The sequence below is a fragment of the Cupressus sempervirens genome, chromosome 2, assembly GCF_028749045.1.
Source record: "Cupressus sempervirens isolate cs-2001-9-10 chromosome 2, ASM2874904v1, whole genome shotgun sequence".
Lineage (NCBI taxonomy): Eukaryota > Viridiplantae > Streptophyta > Pinopsida > Cupressales > Cupressaceae > Cupressus > Cupressus sempervirens.
In genome coordinates, this window is record NC_143119.1 from 469,494,255 (window position 1) to 469,509,423 (window position 15,169).

The following is a 15,169-nucleotide window of genomic DNA, read 5'->3' on the forward strand; positions in this document are numbered from 1 at the left end:
GTCATTGAACCCTGAAAATTCTTTTAAATGAAGATATCAATATGGAATCGAACTAATGATATGGTGAGTGCCTACGTGAGTATGACAAGAACATGAAATAGAATCAACTCAAATGATGCTAAGAAAACCACAAGTATGGTAAAGAGGACTCAGGTGAGTACGTATTTAATTTTATGTTACCATGCAAGTATCTTTCTAGAAATTTTAAAGTAAAAATGGATCTTGAGTTTCGATTATGATTTTGATTCTGACCCAACTGAGAAAAGAGACGATATCACAATGTTATATATATATATATCTTGTATTTGGAATATTCTTTGTGTCTAAATTGCAGAGGTCATCGAGGAGGATGAAACACAAGGGGAATGGTATGTTACATTCCAATTTTTTTTTAAAAATACTCTTTTATAATGTTCGTACAATTTCAAGTTCATTGAGGATGATGAACCACAAGGGGAATGGTATGTTACATCCCAATTTTTGACCTAACTTGAAATATAGCCGTTGAGGTTCACATGAAGTCAGTTGGCAATTTAATTTGTTATATCTAGCAAAATGGTACGATAGTTAATCATTATGATTTCAAGTGAAGATGACATGTTAGCTGATCGTTAATCACGCATTCATGGAATTAAGAAGATGATTAACCGTTGTGATTATTTAAATAATTTACTATGATAATATAATTTAACGGTGGAGAATTTCTTTGTAGGGAGCATGTCAGTGGGGTGGAAGCATTGTCAGAAAAGAATTAGGCAGGAGCATCACCATCACTGAGCAGATGGGTAGAGGACCTAGTGACTTGGAACAGAAGACCCGCATGAGTTATTTAATAAATAATTTAATTAAAATAATTGAGTTAAAATATAAAACTTATCTTAAACGATTTTAATTTATCTTTCATCATATTATTTTTATTAAGTATAAAAATATGTAGCATAATAATGTGGTGAAAAAGTCAATCAAAAACCATTTGAGGTACACATTATTTTTAATTAATTAAAAATAACTAATATTTTAAATGTTTATTTAATAGCTCATGCGTGTCTAATGTGTGTATCCTGTTATGTAGTCGCTAGGTCCTCAACCATGGTGACTCATGATTCATACCCATTTGCCCAATGATGGTGATGCTCCTGTGCCCAATTTTTTTTTACAATGCTTAAACCCCTTTGATGTGCTCCTTGTTGGTTCCCAAAATTGCAGATTGGACTCCTACGAGCCTTGCCTACTCGATGCTGGGATATCCAACCGGTTAAGGCCAACTTGACGAGATCAACCAATGCAATCCAAATCACTTGCGCCTCCGGCTCTGCAAAATCGAGGCGGGTGTACCTGATCCTGGACAACAACCTCAAATCCAAGATGCTTAAAGCAGATTGGTTAGAACACGAAAACAATGAAAGTTTTCCAAATAGCAAGAATATAGGAAAACTCCAAATTTGTGAATTACAAATTAAGAATAATAAAAGAATACATGAGAGTTTTTTAAATAAAAGCGATTATTATAGATGATTACAACAAATGAATATACTATTTCCTCAATTGAAAGAAATGAAACAGTTGCCAGCATATGGATTGTGAATCGAGAATAAAAGACCAATGCTTAATTAAATGGGCAATGAGAATCAATATTATAAGTTGACATGTACAACTTTATAAAGTTTAATATATTTAAACTATAAACAATTTTAATAATTCTGATGCGATAGATCAATTATAAAAATGCAATTTAAACTAGTCTAAAATGCACTTTAACTCCTGCGGAGACAAATTAGACATAAATACGAAAATAATTAAATATTTCACAATATTTATGTTTATCAAAATTAAAATGCAATAATGACCCGGTCCACTTACCCGAATATTAAAATATTTATAGAAAATAATTTTAAAAAATTTATAAAGGACACAACTTATTAATGATTTAAAACTCTAATGCAAATAAATTAAAATAAATATTTCTTACTGATTCGGAAATAAAATTATACTGGAGACACTCCTGACGGATGATCCATCCAATACAGTTCGACTCCAAAATCAAATAATCGATAATTCACCATCCACAAGCTTAGTTCAAAAAAAATTATTTCTTTGCCAATTGAAAAATCTAATACATCATAAGTGCATCAATATACAAAAAAAAAATTTAAATGAAAAATGAATATATGTCTTTTGTTTGATTTCTTATCACATATTTATAGAACACCAAAAGGTGCGTGAGGAATGGACATATCCTTTCACCGCACCTATTTTCATTTACTTACTAATGTAAATAAGTAAGTGAATATAATTTTTAATAACTTCCTATTTATTATATAACTGTATGATTAGGCATACAAAATGGGTTGCTCGAGCGGTGAATCATCCTAATGTCTACGGCTCTGCATATCGACCAATTCATTGTTGAATCTTTAAACTTCATGATCACCCATGCCAACATCATCGTGAACAATATTCAGGCATATGCATTGTGGCGTTGATACTCCTGCCCATGAATTTGTTGATTATTGACCCTTTCATCATTGTAGAAATGTTTTACGCTTGTCGCAAAGACTCCAAATACGACTCCTTCAGCATACACCCTTCACGCTTAGTGACTCCTATACAACGTTTGCGCTTCCTACAAACAAAGAGAGGAAAGTCAGAAATAAACAAGGAGGAATGATTTAGAACTCCTTTCCTAAGCAAATTGTTCCAAGACTTTGTTGCTCCATAATAATAAGTATTAGTTTCAAATGTCTCCTGCTCCTGATATCTAACTGGAAATCCTTTGAATCTCTCAAAATTAATTCTATTTACTCATGATAGTGTGGACACTAGATACTTGAGATGTTCAATGATTTCTTTCTGCTGTATCCTTCATATGATTAATAATAGGCCTACGACCTGTATTCAATTCAAGGCTTGGAAGTCATCTGTGTGCAAATATGACACTTTGAAAAAAAATTCCAAATCAAAACCAAAATTATGAGCACAAACAGCAAACTGCTGACACCTTCTTCACTTAGGCACTTCAAAATGATAATTGAAATTCATACACTCCCTAATACAATCCAAAATTGACTCAGAGATCATACACATTGCTGAACCTGATATGATGATTGAATCTACCCAATATGACTATAATCTGCATCAGTTATGGGTGTAGAGTCAAAATGATTAAGTACATGGCTTTGAAAACTTGCTACCTCCATGACCTCATACTCCCACTTGTGTATACTTGCTCTTATACTTTGTAATGATCCATTTCCTCAGCCAACCAAGTGATATGTTGCGTTGGCTTTTCATGGTTGCTATTTGAACTTCATTTCATGGCTTCTACCACTATATCTTCACCAGCACAGCATCAATAGTTTGAAGTAAATTTTGTCTTTGATCTCCAAAGGCATCTGTCAATTTTTATAATTCCGGTTTATCACATTAGGCAAATTCTGACTTTCCTCACCGCTGCTAAATAAGATCATTGAATATTTTGATATTGGAAGAATCATCAAATACATGAACAATTAGAATCTGCTTGAGACTTTTAAGATAGTGAAATGAGTGTCCCTACTGCATTTTCCATGTATGGTACTCATATAGGTGGTTGATCTGGAACTCATATAGGCTTTCTTTGCACATTGTTGCTTCATCAAGACATAAAAAGGACCCATTCCATAATCTCATAAATGGAGGCAAAAATTTAGAGCTCCATCACTCCCTACAAGGAAATTTTCCTCAGTTAAATCATATTACCATAACAAGTTATTAATCATAAATAATCATAACGGCTAATTGCCTTTTCAATTCCATGAATTCATAATAAATAATTAACTAGCATATTATCTTCATATGAAATTATAACGACTAACCATATTACCATTTCGCAGAATTATAACAAATTTAACTGTCAACTGACTTCATGTGAACCTCAATGGCTATATGAAAACATTTTAAATTGGGTCGAAAATTGGAATGTAACAAATGGCAAGGGAAACCAGTATACTTTATTGATTACCAAAAATCACAAGTCCATCATTCATTTCCAATGTTTTAAATAGAAGCCGATTGGTTAGGAAGACCAACCTACACAACTCTTCGCTACCTAACCCCAAACTATCTAATTATCATTTGTATTATCACGCCCTACAATGAGACTTATGTTTTGAGTGCCAAAACGAGTACAATTCATCTTCTTCTCCCCATTGCAGCTCAATTTTGATGGGAAGTTTATCATACGGATGTTAAGAGTGCCTTCCTCAATAGTAGGTTGCAGGAAGAAACCTACATGACACGGCTTCCTAGTTTCAAGGTTGTCAACTAAGAACACCAAACATATCAACTCAAGAAAGCACTCTATGGACTCAAACAGGTTCCTCAAACATGGTACATCAAAATTCATCACTACATCATTTCTCATGGTTTTCAGCGTAGTCCTTTTGACAGTAATCTATATATCAAATACTTTGATAATGATGTTATCTTTCTTATTGTTAATGTGAATGACTTGATCATTATCAATAGTTCAGTACATTTGATAGTCGAAATCTAACAAGACTTGTGCAAGGATTTTGATATGATAGATTTGGGGCTCCTCCATTATTATTTAGGTATTGAAGTTTGGTAGACTAAGGATAGCATTTTTTATTTCCCAATATAAGTATGCTAGGAACTTGATTGACAAGTTTCGAATGCATGATTGTAAATCTACTTTCACACCTATGGAGAAAGGACTAAAGTTGTTAGCCAAGTTTTATTCTCCTCCTATTGATGAAGCCACTTTCAGGCAACTAGTAGGAAGTCTCATCTATTTCACTACTACTAGACCTAATCTGAGTTTTGCAGTGAACTAGATTTCACACTTCATAACAACCCCCAAGGATGATCATTAGGTAGCAGTGAAGCGTGTGCTGCCTTATGTGAAGGGCACTCGCGATTATGGACTTCTTTACCCTATTGATGCAGGAGCATCCAGAGGTATAAGGGCAATCCTGTGTCACCAAAAAAATGTACTTAGACTTAGTTTCTGTTTCATGTGTTTTCATTTTTGGATACCCATTTGGGTCAAATAAAGGTTCCAACTCTCACAGTTCCACTATCAGTGTGCTAGAAAATCCCGAAAAAATAGGAGCATGTAATTGGGCCATCATTTTGGTGAACTAGGAGGTGTAAATTGGCTAGATGAATGTAATTGTAATTTAGAGCATTCCAGAAAAAGAATCAGGTCAAAAGGCCCCACGGTTTGAAAGTTATTGCAGTTTTTCGGGTTTTAGAGACCTCCTAAGAATGCTTCAAAGTCAGGTTAGGGGCATTAAATGACCTCGAAAAGGGCTAAAAAATGGGGGACGAGCGAAGCTGGTCCATAGGGCTATAGAGCGCTTCGACAGCTTTTCGAAAATGTAAACGGTTCGTCAATCGGAGCTACGGTTCAAAAGTTATGCCTCCCGAAAGTTCAGTTACCGTTTCTGGATTCTTCTAGATTTGCATCGACTTCTAACGCAGCTTCTGGAACCTTCTATTTGGTCGGTGGATGCCTACTAGCACTTTCTAGAATGTACTCCTAGTCCTTAACCCTCCGGGGTCTATTTAAGGAGATTTCTGGCATTGTAAAAGGCAGTTCGGAGTGGAGTTTGAGAGGAGGTACTGAAAGGAGAAATTATCTCCACATTTAGGCTATTGTAAGCCATTAGGGCATGTTTTGAAGATTATTTTCTCTATACTGAATGTACTAGCTTATTTTTCAGTTAATACAATTTCCTTTTTTCTGTTGTGTCCATTCTGTTCTTGGGTTGTGTCCCCATCAAGTGGTATCAGAGCTGGTTTTCCTGAGTGTGTAGACAGAGCGCCGATTGTGAGGCAGTTTGCACCAGGACTGTGTGGGTGTGGGTTCGAGTTAGAAGATGCCTCCACGAAGAGAGCGTGGTGGAAGGGCCAGAGCTATTAATCCTAAGGAGGTTAGAGCCCTCCAAAGGCAGGTACAAGCATTGCAGGAGGAGCTCCGTAGAGGAGCAACTATGGCCGTAGGTGATGAAAGTGAAGATGACAACGAAGAAGATGAAATTGGACCAAAAGGGGAATTTGACGGGGAAGTTCTGAATCATGCAGAGGAAAGGCTTTTTAGGGCCATTACTAAGTTTGGGAAAAGACCTACAATTGAAGTAGGTGTATTTTCAGGAAATCTGAAACCAGATGAGTTAATCGATTGGATTAATGAACTGGAAGAATACTTTGAGTATGAGGATATCAGGGACCCAGATAGTGTTAAGTTTGCAAAGGCCAAACTGAAAGACCATGCCAAAATCTGGTGGCAAGAGGTCCAATTGGAAAGAAACAGAAGAGGAAAGGAGAAGATCACAAGATGGGATCGCATGGTGGACAAATTGAAGAAGCAGTTCATTCCTGTGGACTACGAGCTTGATTAGTTTAAGAAGATGCATGGGTTAAAGCAAGCAGGAAGATCAGTCCAAGAATATACAGAGGAATTTTACCGACTCTTGATTAGAGCGGGGCATGCAGAAGCAAATAAGGAGAAGGTTGCTCGTTATATCAGTGGGTTGCGACCTAGCATCTAGGAGGAATTAAGTCTAGTAAGAATGACCAACGTTGAAGAGGCATACCAATTTGCCCTACGAGTTGAAGAGAAGCTAAATAAAAGGTTTGAAAGAAGACAAAGAGGGCGCGGTCAAGGAGGAAGGGGAAGCGGTAGATCATCTCAAGGCCGCAATGAAACCCAAGAGAAAAATGAAGACGTGGGTACTAGAAGAACCAGAGGAATGAGGGTTTCAACCGCTCCCATGATCAAGACTTTGGAAATCAGAGAGGAAGAGGTAGAGGACGTAGACAAGGAAGAGGAGGCTTCCGTGGTACCTGTTTCCATTGCAATGAAGAAGGTCATCGTGCCTTTGAATGCCCTCAACGACAAGGAAGGACAGATAGGAGAGTTGAGGGCCAAGCTAGGGTTGCTCATGTGGATGAGGATGCACAATCATCACATTCAGAGGATGCAGAAAGAGGAGAGACGTTGGTAAATGAAAGAGTCCTACTAAGTGGTGAGATTGAACCAAGACAACAGAGGAGTTTGTTCCGTACCAGATGCAAGTGTGAGGATAAATGTTGTGACATGATCATTGATGGTGGTAGCACTGATAACTTGGTATCAGAAGAGATGGTCTCTAAGCTGAAGCTCAAGAGGGAGAAACATCCCCAGCCCTATCGGATTGCTTGGGTAAAAGATGATCATAAGGTCCTGGTAAGTGAACAATGTTTAGTGAAATTCAAAATTGGGAGTTACCATGATGAAGTTCTCTGTGATGTTATTTCGATGGATGTTTGCCATCTATTGTTGGGCAGACCATGGCAGTTTGATAGACATGCAGTACATGATGGACATGCAAACACATACTCTCTGACAAAGGATGGAGTTCGCCACAAATTGAAGCCCATGAAAAAGGAAGGTGAAAAGGTATGTAGCAGTGCTAGGATTTGTCTTGTTGATAAAAGGAAGTTTTTAGATGGCATGAAACATCAGCATATGTGCTATGCTTTGATTCCTAGGAAAGATAAAGAAGATAGTAGTGAAATACCACTTGAAGTTTCAAATTTACTAGGGGAGTTTGGAGATATTATCTCTGATAATGTTCCAGATGGATTGCCACCAATAAGGCAAATCAGTCATCAGATAGATCTGATTCCAGGAGCTAGTTTGCCTAACAAGGCTTCTCACAGGATGACTCCTACTGCAACAAAGGAGCTAAATAGACAGGTTCAGGAGCTGTTGAGGAAGGGCTTGATTCGAGAGAACCTGAGTCCATGTGCAGTACCTGCAGTACTCGCACCAAAGAAGGATGGAGAGTGGAGGATGTGTACAGATTCTCGAGCTATAAATAGGATAACCATCAAGTACCGATTTCCTTTGCCAAGGATGGATGGTCTTATGGACTGCTTGAGTGGAGCTCAGTACGTCACAAAGATAGATCTGAAGAGTGGTTATCACCAGATACGGATTCGAGAAGGAGATGAGTGGAAAACAGCCTTCAAGACCAAGGAAGGTCTTTATGAGTGGTTAGTCATGCCCTTTGGATTGACGAACGCCCCAAGCACCTTCATGCGGCTCATGAATGAGGTACTTAAGAAGTTCTTGGGAAAATTTGTTATTGTCTATTTGGATGATATTTTAATTTTCAGCAAGATTTTGGAAGAACATTTACTACATATTCGTAGTGTCCTTGAAAGGCTAAGGGAAGAGAAACTGTTAATTAATCTAAAGAAGTGTATCTTTGCAAAAAGGGAGTTAGTCTATTTGGGGTTTGTTATATCACCTAAAGGTCTCAAAATGGATCCAGAGAAGGTAAAAGCCATCTTGGAATGGCCTACTCCAAGTTCTGCTACTAAGGTAAGATCATTTCATGGTCTGGTTAGTTTTTACAGGAAGTTTATTAAGAATTTCAGTTGCATATGTGAACCCCTAACTGATACAATAAGAGGGGATAGAAAAGAGTTCAAATGGACTGCATCAGCTGCGAGAATTTTTGAATTGCTGAAGAAGAAGGTAACAGAACAACCTGTGTTGGCACTTCCAAATTTTAGAAAGGGGTTGTATTAAGCCAAGAAGGTAAGCCTATTGCATATTTTAGTGAAAAATTGAATGATGCAAAGAAGAAGTATTCTGTTTATGATCAAGAGTTCTCTGCAATAGTTCAGGCCTTAAAGAAATGGAGGCATTATTTGTTGCCAAAGGAATTTGTTTTGTATACTGATCATCAGGCATTACAGTACCTAAATAGCCAAGGTATATTGAATCAGAGGCATATGAAGTGGGTAGAGTTCTTGCAGAGTTATAAATTTGTCTTGAAGCATAGAAGTGGAAAATCTAACAGGGTTGCAAATGCACTAAGTAGGAGACAGTTGTTGCTTACAGTAATGCAGGTTGAAGTAGTTGGGTTTGATGAACTCAAGAATTTGTACCCCGAGGACCCTGATTTTGCTGAAGCATGGAAAGCTTGTAAAGAACCTGTTGCTATAGATAGAACCAAGTGGTTAGACTATTTGATTCAGGATGGCATGTTGTTCAAGGGTAGTCAATTGTGCATTCCAAGGAGTTCCATGAGGGAAAATCTGATTAAGGAGAAACACAGTGGAGGGATGGCAGGACATTTTGGTCGAGATAAGACCATTGCCATTCTTAGAGAACATTATTTTTGGCCTCAAATTTCACAGGATGTGAAGAAGTTTGTACAGAGTTGCCAGGTTTGTCAAGTTGCCAAGGGGTTTAGTCACAATACTGGCCTATATCAGCCATTGCCTGTTCCATCAAGGCCATGGGAGGACATAAGTATGGATTTTGTTCTCGGATTGCCAAGGACACAAAGGGGTAATGACTCAATATTCGTGGTGGTTGATAGGTTCTCCAAAATGGCACATTTCATTCCATGCCACAAAACTCATGATGCTGTTCATATTGCAGACTTGTTTTTCAAAGAGGTGGTAAGACTACATGGTCTTCCAAGGAGCATAGTTTCTGACAAAGATACTAAATTTGTGGGGTATTTCTGGAGGACATTGTGGAAAAAGTTAAGAACCGACTTGAAATTCAGTTCCACGCATCACCCACAAACTGATGGCCAAACAGAAGTGGTAAACAGAAGTCTGGGCAATTTGCTGAGATGTTTAGTTGGGGATAAGCCCAAGGGATGGGATTTGATTCTACCACAAGCAGAGTTTGCTTACAATAACTCTATAAATAGGAGTACTGGAAAATCACCATTCCAAATTGTATATGGGAATAGCCCAAGGACTGCACCAAAATTGAGAAAGATATAGCAAGGGGAGAGGACAAGTGCTGAAGCGGAAGAATTTGCTGAACATATCAAGCATCTACATGAGGAGGTTCAAGCACACATTACCAAGATGAATCAAGAGTATAAAGCTAGGGCTGATCAAAGGAGAAGACATAAGGAATTCCAAGTAGGGGATCTAGTCATGGCGCACTTACGAAAAGAAAGATTTCCAGCCGGTACTTACAACAAGCTGAAAATGAAGAAATTTGGCCCCTGCAAAATTTTGAAGAAACATTACTCAAGAAATGCATATGAGGTGGAGCTGCCAGATGGTATTCACATTTCTCCCATTTTCAACATTGCAGATTTAACAGAATATCATGATGATGGTGCAGATGAGGAGCTGGTGTTAGAGCCATGTCCAATTCCTGCTTCTAAGAAGGAGGAGATAGAAGACATTCTAGATCATCGTGTGGGTAGGAGTACCAGAAACAAGCAGTATGAAGAGTATTTGGTCAAATGGAAAGGACGACCGATCGAGGACTCAACTTGGATTTCAGCAGCTGAGGTTTCCCATTTGGGATTTTCTCTACCATTCATAAAGTGACAGGGTCACTTTTCAATCTACCCTGGGTGTCTGATGCACGAGCATCCAGAGGTATAAGAACAATCCTATGTCACCAAAAAAAATGTACTTAGACTAAGTTTTTGTTTCATGTGTTTTCATTTTTGGATACCCATTTGGGTCAAATAAAGGTTCCAACTCTCACAGTTCCACTATCAGTGTGCTAGAAAATCCCGAAAAAATAGGAGCATGTAATTGGGCCATCATTTTGGTGAACTAGGAGGTGTAAATTGGCTAGATGAATGTAATTGTAATTTAGAGCATTCCAAAAAAAGAATCAGGTCAAAAGGCCCCACGGTTTGAAAGTTATTGCAGTTTTTCGAGCTTTGGAGACCTCCTAAGAACGCTTCAAAATCAGGTTAGGGGCATTAAATGACTTCGAAAAGGGCTGAAAAATGGGGGACGAGCGAAGCTGGTCCATAGGGCTATAGAGCGCTTCGAGAGCTTTCCGAAAATGTAAACAGTTCGTCAATCGGAGCTACGGTTCAAAAGTTATGCCTCCCGGAAGTTCGGTTACCGTTTCTGGATTCTTCTAGATTTGCGTCGACTTCTAACGCAGCTTCTGGAACCTTCTATTTGGTCGGTGGATGCCTACTAGCACTTTCTAGAATGTACTCCTAGTCCTTAACCCTCTGGGGTCTATTTAAGGAGATTTCTGGCATTGTAAAAGGCAATTCGGAGTGGAGTTTGAGAGGAGGTACTGAAAGGAGAAATTATCTCCACATTTAGGCTATTGTAAGCCCTTAGGACATGTTTTGAAATTTATTTTCTCTGTACTGAATGTACTAGCTTATTTTTCAGTTAATACAATTTCCCTTTTTCTCTTGTGTCCATTCTGTTCTTGGGTTGTGTCCCCATCACCTATGAATCATTATCCTAGACTTAGTGGGTTCATAAATTCAAATTGGTAAGGCTCTGTCGATGATAAGAAATCAACCTCTAAAAATGTGTTCAGTTTGGGATTTGGTGTAGAACGTGGACTAGTAAAAAGCATGAGGCGATGCCTCTCTCCTTGACAGAAGTAGAGTATAGAGGAACAGATAAGGCAGCTTGTGAGGCAGTTTGGCTTCATCAGATACTCGCGGATATGCAAATATCTCAAGCTGGTTTGACTCCGTTGTTCCTTGATAATGAGGGAGTTCTCAGACTTGCAAAGAATCTAGTCTTCTATGAAAGAACCAAACATGTGGATGTTCATTGTCATTACATTCTGCAATTGGTTAAAGACAGAATAGTTTAGTTGCAGTATGTTCCAACCATGGATCAGACTTTTAACATTCTCACCAAGCCTCTCATCCCAACTAAGTTTACAAAATTCAGAGGGCAGCTTGCTGTTGCTGACAAATTGACCATTAAGGAAGGGTATTACAATAGTAGAACATTTCTATTTAATGGTCATCTTTCACATATTATGTAAAATATATAGATATGCTCATTTCTACGATCTTTTTTGGTTTCTTATTAGAAATTTTATATTATTGTGTTCTTATAAATTCTTTATAATGATTTGTTTGATCATTTGTTAATATATCAAATAATTTACCAAGTACTTCTCAGTAATAAAATCGGCATCTCCAAGTACCCTGTCTCCTAATTTTGAAAATTAGTCAAATCAGTACCGATACCAATCTCTGTAGTCTCCAAGTAACCCCATCTCTTGATAACCTTGCAAATTATAATTCTGTTCAAATCATATTAGCAATATAAAATGGTTGTTGTAGATCCATTAACTTGAATCGTGACGCGAGAATGACCTTTAAAAGAGTGTGTATGCAATCAAGTCACATATGATGTTATCCACAAGTCAAAAGGTTTCTTCCGAGGATTAAAACTGAATGGTAGAATCACAAATACTTAATCTTTAATCTTAAGTCTTGTAAGTTTTAATACCAGATATTTGTAACAAATCAGCTTACCTGCCCAATCAAATGGGTTGTCAAAAATCCACCATGAGACCCACCAAGAACTGCAATATTTGCTGGGTTGGCAAGTTTCTTTCCAATAACTAGATCAATAGCATTAAGTACATCATCAACGTCCTGAAGCAGCATATTAGCAAACAAAAACTATTACTCTTCTAGAGGAAAATAAGAAAAAGAAAATCATCTAGTTTATAAAATAGGCATTAGAGAGGAGAGAATTTTCTATTTGAAGACCATTTCAGAAAACGTACCTGACGTCCAATTCTCCCTGGCAAAGCTTGCAAAGCTTCCTCTCCAAAACCCAGAGAACCCCTAAATTGTGAATGGCAATATATTAATCATTTGTACTGAGACAAACTTGAGTTTACCCAAAATTGACAAAAAAGCATAAATCCACTCCACTACTATGACATTCAATATATACAACCCTAGGCTCCAAACATATTTAGCGTACTACTGAAGTCTGGAACAATGCTAATAGCCACAATGAGTTCAAGACCAATTACAATTGCATGCTGATACCATATCACATCAAATTACAGCATTGTTCTAAGAGATGTATATTCGAATGTTATGTCATATTGTGACAGTACGAGAAAGAAAATTTTACAGTCAATTTAAAGTGCAAGGACTGAATTCCAAATGCATGACATAGTTAAAAAGAAATATTGTAGAATAACAAAATAATTCACAATATTCTGCACTAAGAAAGTAATTTCAGCATATAAAAAAATGTGAGAGCAATATAATTGCCTATAGTTCACATGAAGTAAGTTGAAACCCAGTGATGAAAGAAATGTATAAGTTCTTGAAAAACTTGTCAATGAGGTAGAATGTGGCCCGCCATGGAGGACAACAAGAAGCGGGTTACAAGCTTCTTCCATACTTGTTTCTTCTTGGATTTCAGATGTACCAAAGCACTTTGACGATACGAATAGAGCCTCGAATGGTTGTCTGGCACCTGAACAGGGAAAAAAAACTAAATATAAGGAAAATGAGAAAGGAAACTCAACAATATTGTATTAAGTCATACCAAATTCACAACTATCTATTTCTTCCTATTCATTTGGACAAAACATCATTTTTCTTCTATAAAATTGTAAACTACTGGTGAGAGTTGAATACCCCTAGTTCATTTCAATCATTAACTAGGCATTTTTAAAATTGGAAAAATCAACAAATGTATTTTGGGCTCTGAATGCCTGCCTAAATCGAAGCAAATTCAAGCAGATGTTTTTGAAGTAGACACTTAACAAAAAGCTTTTACTTTTTATTTTAGAGGTAGCTATTGATGCAACATTTTTGCATTACTAGCAGTAGTCATTCTAGTTGTGTATCTTCCTGTATATTTTTTACAAATAGAGACCCGCTGATTTCTGGATCCCATTGACGTCCCATTGGTTGGAGCTCATGCTAATGCAGTAAGGAAATGTGAGGTATATAGTAAGAAATCAACAAAACGGTTTTCAATTTTATTTAAGATCATGCAAAAGAGCTTTCTCTCCTCAATCTCTAGTAGGTGGGTTTGTTAGAAATTTACAACTAAATAGAATTAAAGCATCAACTCTCAAGAAATCACCATTTCTAGAATGAACTTTTAGTGAGAACTGAGCTTACCTTCAGTCAAAATCATCTTTTGCTCTACAACAGGAATTTTAATAATCTTAAAGTCTATTGACGACAATGTACCATTGACCTGCATATAATCTCTCAATTAGGGAAAAAAGTTTAGTTTATAGCTATCTCCTTAACAGAATACCACAACTCTATGCTCAATCCATCTTTTAATCTCTGTGACAAGAACTTCTGCAAAATTATTTAACATAGAAATACACCTTCTCTGAAATGTCCATGGAAGGAAGAGATAAGTTCAACCAATTCCACATGTCCTTTCCATGATCATCCATCCGAACTCTTGGCAGATTAGCATACTTCAGATTAGGAAGTTCAGCAGGGCTACTAGAAACTTTACACATAAACAATGCTGTTAAGAAGCAAATATTTGCATAGATATTTCTTTCTATAGAAACATATTGATATAACAAGCTTTCTGTAAACAAGAATTAGGTATAAGAGGGAAAAAAATCAGGATAATAAATCTTAGTAGCCATCACACCTGCAAGGACAATATTATCTTTCACTGCAAGAATATTCCAAGAAGAATTTGAATCTTGAGGACTAATTTTTGAAACAGTTCCACTGCAAACAAAATTTTAAAAAATCAGACTTTACTGCAAGATATTAGTAAATCAGACTTTACTGCGAGATCTTAGTAAATCATGTTTTGCAAAAAAGGAATTCAAATGCTTCAATGGAAGCGAGGAAGAGTAATATTTGAAAAAATCTGCTGATTTAACTTAAAAGTCGGACCTTAATACATTTATTGCAAGCAAGACTTGCATACTACCCCAGATTGAGGATAGAAGTAGAGTATTGCCATCAGAAAGCCATGGATGTTCAAGGATGTGTGCGCAATATAATCCTGGAAAGAAATCCTCCCGTGGGCACATAACAACAGGGACCTGTAAACATTTGAGTGGTCAATAAGCCACAAAGCCATCCTTCCAAAATATATTGCCTCAAACAAACCTACCACTCTTCTAAAAGATAACAGTGTAAAAATCAAACAAAATCACAGATACAGAGTACCTCTAGCCCTCCTCAAGTGCATGTATCCATATATCCTATATAGATACGGATACGATATGGGGTGAAAATCAGATTCCGTACCCACATGTGCCTAAATAACATTGATTTTTCAACCATGCCAGTAACTGTGTGGTTTGACTTATTTAAATTTCAAGTTAAGCTTGATTAACTTTATTTTAAAAAACTTGAATCATGTGATTATTTTTACTTTTTTG

General features: G+C 37.0%; 1 protein-coding gene across 2 annotated transcripts in view; it reads right to left on the minus strand.

Moving 5' to 3' along the window:
- The window catches only part of AARE (acylaminoacyl-peptidase-like protein), a 250,733-nt gene that overhangs the window by 98,645 nt on the left and 136,919 nt on the right, over nucleotides 1-15,169 (minus strand). For both annotated transcript variants that reach the window (XM_089814257.1, XM_089814256.1), the window contains 7 exons: nucleotides 14,676-14,827; nucleotides 14,422-14,504; nucleotides 14,141-14,271; nucleotides 13,923-14,001; nucleotides 13,059-13,266; nucleotides 12,557-12,617; nucleotides 12,300-12,422 (listed from right to left, as the gene is read on the minus strand). In XM_089814257.1, the coding sequence (XP_089670383.1) occupies nucleotides 12,300-12,422; nucleotides 12,557-12,617; nucleotides 13,059-13,266; nucleotides 13,923-14,001; nucleotides 14,141-14,271; nucleotides 14,422-14,504; nucleotides 14,676-14,827 (837 nt within the window). The remainder of the gene's footprint in view (nucleotides 1-12,299; nucleotides 12,423-12,556; nucleotides 12,618-13,058; nucleotides 13,267-13,922; nucleotides 14,002-14,140; nucleotides 14,272-14,421; nucleotides 14,505-14,675; nucleotides 14,828-15,169) is intronic.